Here is a 15,210-nt window from a genome sequence, read left to right on the forward strand (position 1 = left end):
GTGATAAGAGTTTGAGTCTCCAGTCTCCATCCATTCGCTGTAATCAATCCCATTACTACTGAGAAGGAAGTCCTTAAGCTCTATTTAGCTTCAATTGCCTCTTTTTTTTTTTAATCTCAATCACACTTACACTGCTTCATTTCTTGTGTAGTCACTTCCTCCTTTATTCTTGTTTACTTTAATTTCCAGCTCTTTCGATTTCTGCATTTTTTTTTTATATTTTTCCTTTTTGTTGTGTTGAATCAGAGTAAACAAATATGAAGAGTGCTGGAAGTATGGGAATCAACTATATGCAGAAATTGCTAACGTCAAATGTTCCAAAAGAAGTGGTCAAAAAAGGACAGGATCGTGTTGTAGAGGCATCTCTTACACTTATTCGTGAAAGAGCAAAACTTAAGGTATGTTATTTTGAGTGGGACAGAGGCGGATCTAGGATTTTGAATTTTATGGGTTCGTATTCGTAATTTTACTACCACCATCATGCAAAATGGACTTTTAAAATTGAAAATGTAGGATTTAAATTTTAAGTTACTTTGATAGGGAGAGCTTGTTCGTGGACTTGGAGGTGCAGTAGCGTCAACGTCACTTCTTGGAATTCCTCTGGGACATAACTCTTCATTTCTCCAAGGCCCTGCATTTGCTCCTCCTCTTATACGAGAGGCTATTTGGTGTGGCAGTACAAACTCCACAACTGAGGAAGGTTAGTCTACCTTTTTAAAATTACTTTGGACAAAATGAACATGTAAAAGATATGAGATATCTTAACACTCCCCGCACGCCCAGACCATAACTGGATTGTAAATGGGTCTGATACCACGTAAAGATGGATCTACTGTGTGGAGAAAAGAATAAATTAATAAACGCAGTCTAATTCGCTAGACCTCTTGAATGTTAAAATACATAATGGAGTCATGTATTCATTTATTTGTATTGTACAGGAAAAATATTAGATGATCAACGTGTCTTAACTGATGTTGGTGATCTGCCAGTACAAGAGTTACGAGACACAGGCATAGATGATGATAGGTTGATGAGTACCGTAAGTGAATCTGTCAAGCTAGTTATGGACGAGGTAAGCCATCACCTATCGGAGAGTATTTTAATACAGTAGACCTTTGTTAGGATGCACCCATTAAATTACTAAAATCATTGTAAAAGGACGCACCCTGTATGCTTCAATTTTCTAACATTTTTTATATTTTCAGAATCCATTGCGCCCCTTGGTGTTAGGGGGTGATCACTCTATATCCTATCCTGTTGTAAGAGCTGTGTCTGAAAAGCTTGGAGGACCTGTTGATATCCTTCACCTGGATGCTCATCCTGACATTTATGATGCATTTGAAGGAAACAAATACTCACATGCATCAAGCTTTGCACGAATAATGGAGGGTGGTTATGCTCGACGCCTTTTGCAAGTAATATAACTTCTTTCTATGCTATTTCTTGGTTTTAACAATGAATACAAATTGTTTACCAAAACAGTACTTCATCTTCTGTTTGTAGGTTGGAATTAGATCAATTAATCTAGAAGGTCGAGAACAAGGAAAAAGGTTTGGTGTGGAGCAATATGAAATGCGAACATTTTCCAGAGACCGACAATTTTTGGAGAATCTGGTCTGTATTTCTTTACCAGATTCTAGATGCATACTACTCTCATATTTTTACCGAATATAGCAACTGCTAGTTTCCATTCATTAGTTATTTGCTTGCTCGATTGTCTAATACTTTTCATTTAAAATCAGAAACTTGGTGAAGGTGTAAAGGGCGTGTATATATCTGTGGATGTTGACTGTTTGGATCCAGCATTTGCTCCTGGAGTATCTCATTTTGAGTCAGGCGGTCTCTCTTTCCGTGATGTTCTAAACATACTGCATAACCTTCAAGGTGATATCGTTGGGGCTGATGTCGTTGAGTACAACCCACAGCGTGATACTGCTGATGGCATGACTGCAATGGTTGCTGCGAAGCTGGTAAGAGAACTTGCTGCCAAGATGTCCAAGTGACCTGCAGTAATTTTCAATTTTAAGAAGGAAGAAGTACCATGTATCCTATTAGTGTGTACTCATCTTTATGCGAAAATAAGTGTTTATTCACATTAGATAGGTCTGGCAGATGCTCAGTTTCCTATGGCAAGGGGGATTAATAAACTCGTCTCCCAAAATAAGCTAGTATATTTGCAGTTCCTTATGAGTAACCTGTTGTTGTAAGTGACACTTGTATCATTTGGTATGGAGTTTGTTGTGTATGGATGTTTTGAATCTTTTATAGTGCTTTAAAAGGCATAGCTGTAGCGGAAAAGTGTGTAAACCCCACGAACTCTTATGTTGATAATTAAGACATACAAATTGAAACTAAAATATTAAAAATTCATGAGAAAAGTTTAAGTATTTGCAAATACTTGAGAGAACTTTTGAGGGCGTACATGCCCGAATAATTCAAGATGCAAGGTGTGCATGAGGCATTCTCGAGGCACACATGGCCGATAAATCATGCCATAATGTTATATGGGGCAAATGTATCATCTATCCCGATGTTAATCCATGAGACACTCTGCTCCACGGTTGTCTCACAATGTTTAGAAGCTCGATCGCCCCTAAGGGAGTCCCAGATTTGCATTTTAGAACATTTTCTTTTGTGGTGAGTTCTTTTGTGAAATTCCTAACGGATGAAGTTGCCCTAAGATAGTTATGAAACTCATTAACTTGATATAGTTATGACAACTATACAAACTATTGCTAAAGACCTGCAGTAGGATTAGTGTTTGTTCCAATGTTTGAAAGATTTCAAGTCTTGCACTAGGAGGTTATGAGTGGAGAGTGAACTCTGCCAAAGCATGAAAATATATCTGTTCTGTCATCAATATGATCCGTGAAGAATTATAAGCAAAATCAAGATTGCAAGTGAGGTTTTGGTCAATGCCAAGATTGACATAAAAAATAAAACATTCAGTAACTAAAGCATGCTTTCTATTTAGTTTTCTTCTTTCCTCTTGAGTAATTCTCCACAATGCTCAGCGTGATATTTTGTGTTTACTTCCTAAACACTAGAACAATTGTTGCTGAGTTACATTTTTCATCAGTTCAAGCTGTAGCTTCCATATCCTGTCCTACCTCTCGTTTTTCTAGTGCTATAGATTTATACCTCTTAGCGCACATAACGAATAGTACAAGATCTAGTGCAGTCAAAGCAGCTGAAAGGAAGAAGAACCTATCCAAGTGCCCGTCGTTTAAATTTGCAGGTACCCACCCTGGCTTTCCATGCCTTGTTGTGATCTTCATTACTACAGTAAGTATGATGCTGCATAAGTAGCTACCTAGTGCTGACGAAGACATGGACAAGCCAAGCCCCATGCTCTTCAGACTATCAGGAATTTGTGATGCAAAGAATTCCCACTGAGCAACATAGATGAATGCTTCCCCTACTCCTACAAGAACATATTGTGGTGTTTGCCAGAAAATACTCAAAGAACTTGTCTCTTCCCCTCCTTCATTAGCAAACCTTAGTCTTTGTTGTTCAACAAAGCCTGCAATCACCATAGCTACTGTTGAAATGACCAACCCTATCCCTATTCTTTGTAGCTCACTCGGGAGCTTAGGCTTACATTTGGTTAGTTTCACATACAGAGGAATCAAGATCTTCTCATAGCAAATAATGAAGGTGGATGTGCTTATGATGTCAAATGCTGTCATGCTTGCTGGTGGAATGTGAAAGCCCGAGATCATTGTGCTTGTGTTCATTGCAGATCCTTGCTCGACGAAGAGAGATAGCACTTGCACAAAGACAATGGATGCCAAGATTGTGCAGAACCATATTGGCAGCAGCCTTAGCACACATTTGACTTCTTCAACTTGTGTCACAGTACAAAGCCTCCATTGGTTAGGAATTTCACTTTTATCTGGTAATATCAGCATGTCTGATGGGGTTATAACTGCAGCTCGATCAAGAAACCTTGTTCATACAAGTTACAAGAATGTGTCATATATTCGAGTTGATGAAATTAATCAGCATTATGGAGAACATCACTAAGTATTAAGATCCAAAAACAAGGCAAGCTAAGCTTACTTGAAGTCATCTGTATGTGAGATTCTTCTGGTGCTGTCCTTCTCATTTCTTCCACGAGCTTCGTATAATCCCTCTCCATTTGTAGGAACTGTAAGCTTTGTTTTCCTGATAGACGCGACAATTACCTGAGAGAACCTGGAAATGGGGTTGCAACTAGGTCTAATGTGTCGATATCTAGGGGCACCACTTATGATTGAGAGCAGAGCAACAAAGCCACAAGCTGTTGATACCCAAAAGGCAAGAACCCATCTTCCCATATTTTCCATGTAAACCAGAAGTGTCTCAGCAACCAATGATCCAAGGTTTAGAGCAACATAGAAATAGCTAAAGAATTTCGTCTTGGAACGACTTTCCTCTGGATCCTCCTCATCAAATTGATCAGCTCCTAGTGTGGCTAGTGCTGGTTCTATAGAGCCACTCCCAAGAGCTAGCAGGTATATCGATAAATAAAACATCGCAACCTCAACTTGTGATTGAGGTTTACATAGCTCTCCCAACTTTCCACATCCTTCAGGTTCAAGCATGAATGCTTGAGTTAACAGAGACAATACCACCAAACCCTGCAAACAGCAAGTTAAAGGTCGGCTATATGAATCCTTACTGTTCGAAAACGCCAATTATTATTGTGGGGCCAGAGTGGTTTGTGGAAAAAGCTAACTTACAACATTCATAACAGCTAGAAAGACAACAGAAGTAAGGTATCTTCCAAGATAGGAATCACTTAGGAAAGCTCCAAGTAAAGAGAAAATATAAAGTGTTCCCATCCATTTACTGAACATGGTTGCTGCTTCAGCATTTGACTGCCTTAACACAGTCTTTGAGAAAAGAACCATGTTCACTTCCACTCCAGTAAATGCAACTGCAGCTAATCCTTCACTCACTGCATCAATCAAAGAACAACAAGCTAATTCATCTAAATAACCGTCCACTCAACAGATTAAACTAAAAATAACATGTGCATGATCATGTATAGTCAATGTATACTGGCTAGAAAAGTAAACAGTAAATCTGTCCTGCTATTTGTGTGAAAGATCCCTGTTATCATAAAGAACAACAATGCTTTCAGCTTATAAATTATGCAATTTGTGAAAATTTCAAGTAATAACAATCTATTTAGGACAATTCCTCATTTTCTTTCATCCTCTAGATGTATGTTTTAAAATCACAAAAGAGTTTATTATAGCCCTTGTTAAGTTATACTGATAGTATAAAAGTTCTTTACATCGTCAGTCTATGGCCGTATACAAAATATTAGTACTTTTAATTCTTTTGTTTCCTTAGTATTAGAAATATTATTAATTGGAACATATGATATAAGTGGTTGAATGTTGTGGTAATGAGAGTATAATTAGTTAGTATATAGATAGACCTAATAAGAGATATCCAGTTTTCCATCCACCAGTTTTTGCCTTGATTGCTGGTTTCCCATGCCTGTCTGTTGATCCATCTTTTGTACAACAATCCAAAAGTCTCTTTTTCCCTTCCTGTTGGCCATCCATAAAAAGACTTCAAATATTATTATATCCTAACATGAAATATGATGAGGTTTCACATTATATATATAAGCATGCTCCCTTTATTTTCAACCTCACCCCACCAAAAATTAATAAATGTTGTAGGAGATTTTCTTTTGGTACTTGAATTAACTTTGACTTACTTTATTATCTTTCAGTAAGAATAATTTATAATATCTGAGTAGGACCATAAAGTAGATAATGCTGCCTTGTTATTGGTTCAAATTCTAGTAAAACAGTTTTTAAAAAAAATTGAGTCAAAAAGAGGGGTAACTTTTATTGGATTATGTTAGATATGAATGCAGACACAATAAATTGAGATAATAATGAAGTCTAAATTAAAGTTGACAAAGTAATTTTGACATTTAGTTCCTTTTTTCAAAAGAAATTTTGGGCAAAATCAAAGTGCAAATCTTAACAGCAACTAGATATGAGTAATTTTGAATAAGGAGAAGAAAAAAACAAATCTTGGTATTCCGTTCATTTCTTTTTAGTTGTCATGTTGGTGTTTTTACAAAGTCAATCGTTGATTAATTTTTTCAAAGTCAAAATTAGAGTAAATTAATTTTTGATATTTTAAAATAAAATCTTAGATATTCAAAAATTATAAGAAAAATAAATTGCAAATTTTTTTTCTTATCAATATGATAAAAAAATAAATCTTAAAATGTTAGTTGAAATTTATACCATTTGACTCTAAAAAAAAAGACTGACAATTTTTAAAAGAGGAATGAGAGGAGTATTAAATTTAGCTAATCTTGAAAGTATAAAGTGTTCTTTATAAAATAATCATTCAGTATTTGAAATCAATTGGCTTGATTAATTTAAATTTGTGTACTGTAAGACTCATTGAAAAAAAAAACTTTCTATATTAGATTTTTTTTCATATATCAAAACTCGATTTGAAGACGTCTAATTAAGAATTGAGTGATTATATTTATTTCACGACAAATATTATTGATGATAGAACTAAAATATTGCATATGTACAAGTCCATTTTTCACCAAATTACTCTTTACCCCTAATTAACCTCCTTTTTTCGAAGAAGAAAAAAACAAACGTATATTTTATATTTTGTTGATGGACACAATACAAATTGGAAAAAAATGTAGTACAATATTTGGTGTTTTAATTTGAAAAGAACCAGATTTTTAATTTATTATCTGAGAGTGGAAAAAGAAAAAGAGTTGATTAAGAAGACAACAAACACAGTGAGATAATTAGTTGTTTATATATATAATTAGAAGCTAACAGATGATCATACGTATTTAATTAATATCACACAAAACGCATGCACGAAAACATTAGGTTGGTGTGTTCTCTAACCCCTTCTCTGTCTCAATTTGTCCGTTTTACTTTTTTTTATATAAATTTATTTTAAAAAAAATATGTCTCTTCATTTTTTTTTAAACTCATTAATTTAATTTTTTACTTGATATATTTTAAACAATAAAATTCAAAATAAATATTATTTTCTTAAACTTTGTGTATAAGTCAAAATATTAAGACGAACAAATTGTAATGAAACTTTATTTGAAAATTTTTATTGCCAAGTAAATATATTCAAAACTGATATGAAGAGTGACATAGAAAACAAATTATTGAGTAAAATAAGGTAGGTGTGGAATCCATCATTATATTTTTGAAAGTTTGCATTTGCATGATGGACGAGAAGAAAGCATGCATTAATAGAGACAAATAAGATTTTTTTATTTTCAAAAAAGAAAGAAAGAAAAAGTTAAAGTTCATTTGTTTAATATTTAATTAATTAAGCATGCCTCTTAGTTTTTTTTCGTATCGTTTATTTGATTGATTAAAATTACGCGGCTTCAAATTGAATTCATATATAAATAAAGTAATAATATGTATCAAGCTTTTTGGATTTTTGGTCACATAAATAAGTAACAATACAATGATGACGATGATTACCATTAATTATTCATCATATTTACAACAAAACATCGATCATACTCTATACACCATACCCAAACTTTTCGGTTAATTTTTTAAAGTTATTTTTCATATCAAATCGACTACAACGATCGATCTAAATCCTTATCTAGTAACAAAATCATAAATTGAAAAGTCTAAACTTTTCGAGACAATAAGTAATAAATTGCATATCCATAGATATATAGAATTCAATTTAGGTAATGAAAGTCGTGTAACTCGATCATCTATCTGATAAATAGGTTATGTAGTACTTATTTTCTCAAGAGTCGGATTTCTCAAAAAGAGATAAACAAATTTGTTGAATGAAAAACAAACTATATAGTTCGAATAACTAAATCATTAAAGACAATCTACGTATATATAAAAGAATAATGTGTATACCTCGGATTCGGTCATAGTAACTGAAGATTCATCTCTGACAGCAGACATTTGTTTGAGATCCATGATTCCTGGATATAACTAAAAGAAGAAGGGAGCTAGGTAAGAACTAGAATGAAGTAGTAAAACAAGAAATATATAGAGATGAAGAGAGGCAGGGCCTATTTTTGGTGTTAATGATATTGTTTTGTTTTGTTTTATCTTACGTGGGAACCATGCAAATCAATGTCTATTTCAAGTGACGTTGGTATAACATGAAAGTCTGTGAAATTGAAGTGAGGATTTATAGGCAAAGAAAGTGAAAACATAGTATTGGCCCACAAGTTTGGAATATAGCTAACAGAACAGTCAAATAGAATTCAAGTAAAAATTCCTCTTTTTCCTCTTATCTTTAATTTTCTGTTTTTTTTATTTATTTTGAAAAATATCGAACTTTTTGAAAATTTTAAATTTTTAATCTATTAACTTCATAATTAATAGAGGCAAATGATAAATTTATTATATCATTCATTATTTTCATAATAGATGTCAATTCAAAATTGAACAAGTAATTAAAAATAAAAAAAGTATTACGCTCTTCGTTTCAAAATAAGTGTCATATTCTGATATAACAACATCTAAGTTAAATTAGAGAGCTATATATCTTAAAAGAAAAATTTCTAAATTGATCTATTGTAATATTTTTAGATATGATGGATAGAAGCTTTAGACCAGTATCAAGATTGTCATAGAAGGTAAAGTTATCCAATTTTTCTTGGATATTGTTCAAAATAATTCTAAAAACATCCTTAGACAAGTAGACATGGCAAAAGGCATTTGCAATCAATTCTAGTTATTCCTTTACAAAGCTCTCTTACCAAAAATCCTTTCATGCCTTTCTATAAGATAATATATTTTTAGATATTTTTATTATATAGAAGAGCCAAGTTGAGAACGATCAAGGGTAAATTTGTTAATTTATAAAAATTCTAGAATATTTATTTCTATATTATATTATGACATCAAGAAAGTGGTATTTGATCTTTAATGACAAAACAATCAAATATATCTGGACCCATATTTTCAATCAAATTTTTTTCTTAAATTTTTGAATATAGACTAATAATTAGTCTATTTAATGAGATATTACACTTCGTATAGATTTATTTTCTCTATAGTATAAATAAAATTTTCATTAATCCAATAATATCTATTAAGCAAATGTAGAATAAATTTTTGTTTTCACACCATACTAATGATTTTTATAGGTCTAAAGATAATTCTAAATTAATGATTTATTAAGACCTAGAAAATTGATTTACATATATATTTTTAAAAAATTATATTAATATTGACATGATAACTTATTTTAAGTAATATTCCTCTATATTATAAAATAAAGAACTTCTTACTAGGAGGACATATAAAAAATATTCATACCAATTCTTCATAAAAAATATCGAATTTATTAATTTTCATAATAAACTAAATTACATATTAAAATAAGTATATAAATTTATAGTGTGAAATAATTCTTTACACTAATATATATGCGACATAAACTTTAAATATGTAATTTGTATTTCATTTTTCATAAATAATTTTCAACTATAAATAAATTATCTCTTATAATTTTTATGTTGTTTCATTAATACAATTAACATATGACATATTAACGAGTGACAATCAACTCATAATGACCTTCATATAATAGTTAGTCTGCACTTCTTAGTCTTAATTTCTACTTCTTACAAACTTGAATTATGATAAATTAGTGTCATTTGTCGATAGTAATTAGGAGCATATTAAATATTAGATTATAAATGTTTTACAACTTAAAAATAAATGTTTTCTCAATTGATATCAACACTTGAATTTCAAAATTATGTTACTTTATTACCTTGTTTTTATCACAATTTTGATTATTTATCGATAAAAATATTAATTAAAAAAATATTATAAAAAATAATTGTGAATAATTGTGAAAAAGATTTAGTATTTTCATTTTGAATTTTGTTGAAAGGCAAAATAGTTAAAAAAAACTTAAATTTTAATAATATAAACTTTAGATTAATTTTATTTATGAAGTGTTCATTGATGAGTTTGCAATTGGTTCTAAATATTTTTTTAAAAAATGAAGTATTATTAATTCAGATTGAAAATGTATATTACTGTATAATAATTTTTCTGAAGTGTTATATCAAATTAAAAAAAAGTTATGAATATTAAAATTTTAATAAATGGACTTATATAATTTATAATAAATGGACTTATATAATTTATAATATGTTAATTATAAATATTATACAATAAAAATAATAATAAAATAATCAAAAATTAAAATAGAGAGTACGAATAGTAATTCTTCAATTATCTCTACAAATGATGAATTGAGAGTGAAATAGAGAACGAATAAAGAAAACATTATTTATTTTACCCGCCGAATATAGAGTAAAATAAAAATGGATCAGAGATAGTTATACATGTTTTTATTTCCAAGATATTCATAATTGATAAATACGATTTTAAAATCAATTATGATTAAATATAAATAATAAATTTTAGAAAATTAAAAAAATATCGTATTAAATAAAAAGAAAAGGTCGATAGACTCCTTACGGTTTGAAAATAATTTATTGTGATTGAAAAACATCCTCTTCTATTATATTTATAATTTTAGATGATTGAAATTATTCATTAGAATATCAATAGTATATAGAATTTATAATTATGCATAATTTTATCCTAATAATTTATATATCAATATAATATTGGATCCGTGTTAGCAGGGACTTATTTTACTAGTATATATATATACATGACAAGTTTAACCTTACGACATTTTTAAAACTATATTCGATCTCCTTTTTCCTTTAATCTCTTCCTAAAAGCTCTTCCGTTTATATTTTTATCGACTCAAATTTATAACTGCAAAATCGAAAATGTATAGGGCAAATAAGTCTTTTGTATATTGCAAAATGTGTTTTTTGTTTATTGCTGTCTTTCAAAACATGATATATATATTTGACACCAAAGTTGAAAGCATTTCAACCTGTAGTTGTTTCCATTTTCCATATTTGTTTCAATAATCTTCGTTACCTATATATAACCTTGATCAAAACATTACAAATATATATATAAGAATAGTTACTCCTGAAATAATTTGGAACGCTTAATCATGAATTATTAAAATTATTTTTGAGATTAAAACTCATAAAATTATATTTAATCATAAAATATTAAAATTAACGAATACACAACCGAATACCTACTAAATTTTATAGCGGAAAATAGTGGTAGTAATACTAATGATTATAAGGTGGCGTTTTGCTTAGTGTATTTTGTCGTATGCACGGACAGTACTTATCATCTTTGTCCTAAGCTAATCATCTGAATTAGTACTCTTTGACACAAAACATTAATCTCATAATTTTCCTTTTGCTTTAATTCCCTTTTCATGTATAGAATTAACCTTCAAAAATTACTGTCTTGATACACAGCAAACTAATACGTAGTGACCAAGCTTCAATTTTTCTTCATTTTTATAATACTTAATTGGAATTTTAATTTTTAAAAGGTATATATAGATTAATAATCTAACAAGTAGTTGCACTTACTTCTTGCCCCTTCACATTAGTTCATTGTTGGACTATTTGGGTCATAATCTCTGAATTAACCTGAAAGTAACGTATTATGTTAGGATTGAAATTATATGTGTCATATAAATATGAATATCAACAAATCAAACTATAATAGAAAAATATATCAAACGAGACACATGTTCAATCAATTGATTTAACTCTCCTCTTTGAAATGAGCAATTATAATAAAAGAAAGGGCAACTTTCACATATAGCAAATAAAAGATTTATATTTGTATGCTATAGCAAAGTTTGCATAATTGCGCTCCATAGCAAACATAGAAACTGTCTAATTCGCTATACATTTACAGTTGAAGCGAATTGTATAAAACAAGAAAGAGAAAGATACTTGGGCAGAGAATTGTATAAACGAAGTGTATAAAACGAATTGTGTGATTATAAGTGTATAGAACGATTATATACAATTTGAATTTATATAAAATGAGAAAGAGAAAGATAAAAGAGACTTGGACAGGGAATATAAAATTGAATTGAATTGTATAAAACGAGAAAGAGAGAAATTAGATACAATTTGAATTTGTATAAAACGAGAAAGAGAGAAAGACAAAAGAAATTGGGCAGGGGAGTACTTTTATTGTATAATTAAGTGTATGAGACGAAAATATATGTACTTACATGTGTATATACAATTTTCTCATGCTTTATACAAACAGAAATACAATTTATACATTTCGCTTCTGTTTGTATAAGTGAGAAAGGCGAGGATTGCGAGCGAGATTTGGAAGAGGAGAGAAAGCGGAACAAAACTGTATGTATTTATACAATTTTCTCTGCTTTATACAAATAGAAACAGTTTTTATACACTTGTATTTGTATAAAAAGTGAGGAAGCGAGCGTGAGATTGAAGCGAGAATGGGAGAATGGCGAGCGAGATTTTTGAGAGAGAGGCGACTGACAAATTTTGGCGAACATTTGCTATGGAGCACAATTAAATCAAACCCTAGTTACTCCATTTATTTTAGGTTATTAGTTTGCTATTATATATAATTATCCCTACAAAAAAATTTGGGTCTAATAGATTCATAAGGGGTACTAGTATAAACACTTCTCCTTCTTATGGATTCCGCAAAATATGAGTAAGTTGTTCATTTTATTTTTTACACGAATAAAAGCTCGTGACAATTTATTTATACATATACAACCAACTAATAAGAGAGAATATATTTTGCAAAATAAGTAGTAATATAATCAGAAACAGACAAAATTCATGCAAGCAGAGGTGTGTTGTGAAAAATTAAAGGGATGAATTTTGCAAATTGTGACAATTTAGTCAAATGCACAACTACCCTCAAACCTCAACAACTCTTGATGGCTTTTGAAGAAAAGAATTCAGAGACAAAAGGTGGTTGGTGAAGCTGACATTGGACTCCATTCTGCTTAATTGCCTAACCCCATCTCCCTTCAATCTACCTACCATAACCATTTTCTTCAAAGTTTTCTCAAAAACACAATTTGGTCTTCAAACAACTCCAAGAACACCGAGAGAGAGTGGAAAAACTGAAGTTTTTCACAAGAAATGGCACAGATTAGTAGCATGGCACAAGGGATACAGACCCTTAATCTGAATTCCTCCAATCTTTCTAAAACACAAAAGGGTCCTCTTGTTTCAAATTCTCTCTTCTTTGGATCAAAGAAAGTGACCCAAATTTCAGCAAAATCTTTAGGGGTGTTTAAGAAAGATTCAGTTTTGAGGGTGGTGAGGAAGTCACCTTCTAGGATTTCTGCATCAGTGGCTACTGCAGAGAAACCCCATGAGATTGTGCTGGAACCCATCAAAGATATATCTGGTACTGTTAAATTACCCGGTTCGAAATCCCTTTCCAATCGTATTCTCCTTCTTGCTGCCCTTTCTGAGGTAAAGTAACCGACTTTTCTTTTCCTTTGAGTTTGATTGATGGATGCTGAGTTAATGGTTGCTATATTTTTTAATGGGTTATGAACTGAATCAACTTAAAGATTTGATCTTTTTATCTTTGGTATAGTTAGTTGAGTGTGTGCATGGTGTGTTTGGTCTGTTATTTGGCATTCTGGTTTACATCAGAAATGTTTTTTTCTAGTATTTGCTTGGGTATGAAAGCAGGTGACTTATGGTGTTGTCTAGTGGTCAATGACATGAATGAGCTAAGCACCATGAGATCTCAAGTTCAATTTCAAATGGAGACAAAACAATAGGGGATTACTTCCCATCTCGTCCTAGCCTTGGTGGAAAATATTATCTTATACTTGTTGCTTGTGGGGGGCGGCATGTATCCCATAAAACTAGTCGAAGTGCGCACAAATTAACAGGGCACCACCATTATAAAAAAAATGTAGGTGTCTTGTGGTAGTTTTATATGGTTTTGGATAAATGGAATAATCTTTTTGTGATATTTTGAGATATTAGAAGACTATACATTGATTAAGACATGTAAGTTAGACAAGAGCTAGGATATAAAGGAAAATGCACCATTTTGGTGGAAACATTGAGGAAAAAACTTTCCTGAGTTAAGGTAATCAAACACTAATAAACATTTTCTTTGAGATTTGTCGTACCAAACATACTGAGTTTATATATTTGGTTTCAATGGTTTTGATACTTCATTTAAATACCATGTCACCTGCATTGAGCTTAAATATGCTTTTTACCACTTCAAGAAACATTGGTATTTAGCTGATTTTGTGAAGTGCTACTTGCAATACTAATATATTTAGATGTTAAAAGACATAAATTGTTTGCACATCTTATTTTTTGCTTAATGTTTTGTTTTTATTGAAATGATTGCATTTTGTCAATCTGTCTACCAAATTGATCTGCCAAATGTTCAACCTTTGTGGCATTTTGTTGTGGTTCTTGGGGATTCAGCAATTCCCTTTTTGAGTTTCTGACCCTACCAGGTTGGCATTAGGGTGGGTTACTTATAAATTTGGACAATGTTTTTTTTTTCTTAATTAATTCAAGGAGATGTTTGTTAGAGTACATCATTAATGATTTATGCAAATCAACGCAAATTAAGTATATGGCAAAAACTGATGCTATAAGTGTGAGGAGAGGAGCTAAGGGTTGAAAGAAACACTTTACTCTTGGTATAAGCTGTCCTTAACAACTGGGAACTCTCTTCCCAAGCTCATGGTGTCCTGAACAACTCATACAGTATAATACACTCATAGCCCCCGAGTGTGCAACCTTTTTAAGCTGACAACTATATTCATGTTCCATTGTTCTTTAACTTACCGTATACATTTTCATGCTTTCATATTCTTGATATAAGTTACTTACAACCTTGTGCTGCCATTACATGTCACTGGCACTTGAATTTCAGGGAAGGACTGTTGTTGACAATTTACTGAGTAGTGACGACATTCATTACATGCTTGGTGCGTTGAAAACACTTGGACTTCATGTTGAAGATGACAATGAAAACCAACGAGCAATTGTGGAAGGTTGTGGTGGGCAGTTTCCTGTCGGTAAAAAGTCTGAGGAAGAAATCCAACTATTCCTTGGAAATGCAGGAACAGCAATGCGTCCGTTGACAGCAGCAGTTACTGTAGCTGGAGGACATTCAAGGTCTTTCAACTGTTCCTTCTTCGTACCTTTTGTTTTTGTCTTCTTTGCTTTTTTATTTTTCTTCTTTTTTTTCCAGTGTTGTTTCTTTGTCTTTTTTTTTTTTTTTGGGGGGGGGGGGG

At 31.4% G+C, this 15,210-nt stretch overlaps 3 protein-coding genes across 3 annotated transcripts in view; 2 read left to right on the forward strand and 1 right to left on the reverse strand.

Annotated features, from left to right (window-relative positions):
• On the forward strand, positions 1-2,263 carry LOC107024054 (arginase 1, mitochondrial-like). The gene is made up of 7 exons (XM_027915740.1): positions 1-147; positions 247-398; positions 541-700; positions 939-1,072; positions 1,206-1,415; positions 1,504-1,614; positions 1,743-2,263. The coding sequence occupies exons 2-7, from the start codon at positions 258-260 to the stop codon at positions 2,001-2,003; spliced, it is 1,017 nt and encodes a 338-aa protein (XP_027771541.1). The 5' UTR covers positions 1-147; positions 247-257; the 3' UTR covers positions 2,004-2,263.
• A 686-nt stretch (positions 2,264-2,949) lies between these two features.
• LOC107016045 (protein NRT1/ PTR FAMILY 7.3-like) lies at positions 2,950-8,140 on the reverse strand. Its single transcript, XM_015216522.2, has 5 exons — positions 7,911-8,140; positions 5,432-5,546; positions 4,725-4,942; positions 4,063-4,622; positions 2,950-3,948 (listed from the first exon to the last, which is right to left on the reverse strand). The coding sequence occupies exons 1-5, from the start codon at positions 7,971-7,973 to the stop codon at positions 3,081-3,083; spliced, it is 1,824 nt and encodes a 607-aa protein (XP_015072008.1). The 5' UTR covers positions 7,974-8,140; the 3' UTR covers positions 2,950-3,080.
• A 4,628-nt stretch (positions 8,141-12,768) lies between these two features.
• Positions 12,769-15,210, forward strand: part of LOC107007821 (3-phosphoshikimate 1-carboxyvinyltransferase, chloroplastic) — a 6,808-nt gene continuing 4,366 nt past the window's right edge. Inside the window, exons 1-2 of the mRNA XM_015206616.1 lie at positions 12,769-13,402; positions 14,847-15,091. Of these exons, the coding sequence (XP_015062102.1) occupies positions 13,064-13,402; positions 14,847-15,091 (584 nt within the window). The 5' untranslated portion in view covers positions 12,769-13,063. The remainder of the gene's footprint in view (positions 13,403-14,846; positions 15,092-15,210) is intronic.

The sequence above is a fragment of the Solanum pennellii genome, chromosome 1 (genome assembly GCF_001406875.1).
Source record: "Solanum pennellii chromosome 1, SPENNV200".
NCBI classification, from domain to species: Eukaryota; Viridiplantae; Streptophyta; class Magnoliopsida; order Solanales; family Solanaceae; genus Solanum; species Solanum pennellii.

Bases quoted from the DNA above. Each gene is read 5' to 3' on its own strand.
- LOC107016045 (XM_015216522.2), bottom strand. From the start codon at position 7,973: ATGGATCTCAAACAAATGTCTGCTGTCAGAGATGAATCTTCAGTTACT. The intron at 5,547-7,910 runs GTATACACATTA...GATGGCCAACAG, and splicing joins TTACTATGACCGAATCCGAG to GAAGGGAAAAAGAGACTTTT. The intron at 4,623-4,724 runs GTAAGTTAGCTT...TGCTGTTTGCAG, and splicing joins TTCTAGCTGTTATGAATGTT to GGTTTGGTGGTATTGTCTCT.
- LOC107024054 (XM_027915740.1), top strand. From the start codon at position 258: ATGAAGAGTGCTGGAAGTATGGGAATCAACTATATGCAGAAATTGCTA. The intron at 399-540 runs GTATGTTATTTT...TTACTTTGATAG, and splicing joins GTGAAAGAGCAAAACTTAAG to GGAGAGCTTGTTCGTGGACT. The intron at 1,416-1,503 runs GTAATATAACTT...TTCTGTTTGTAG, and splicing joins ATGCTCGACGCCTTTTGCAA to GTTGGAATTAGATCAATTAA.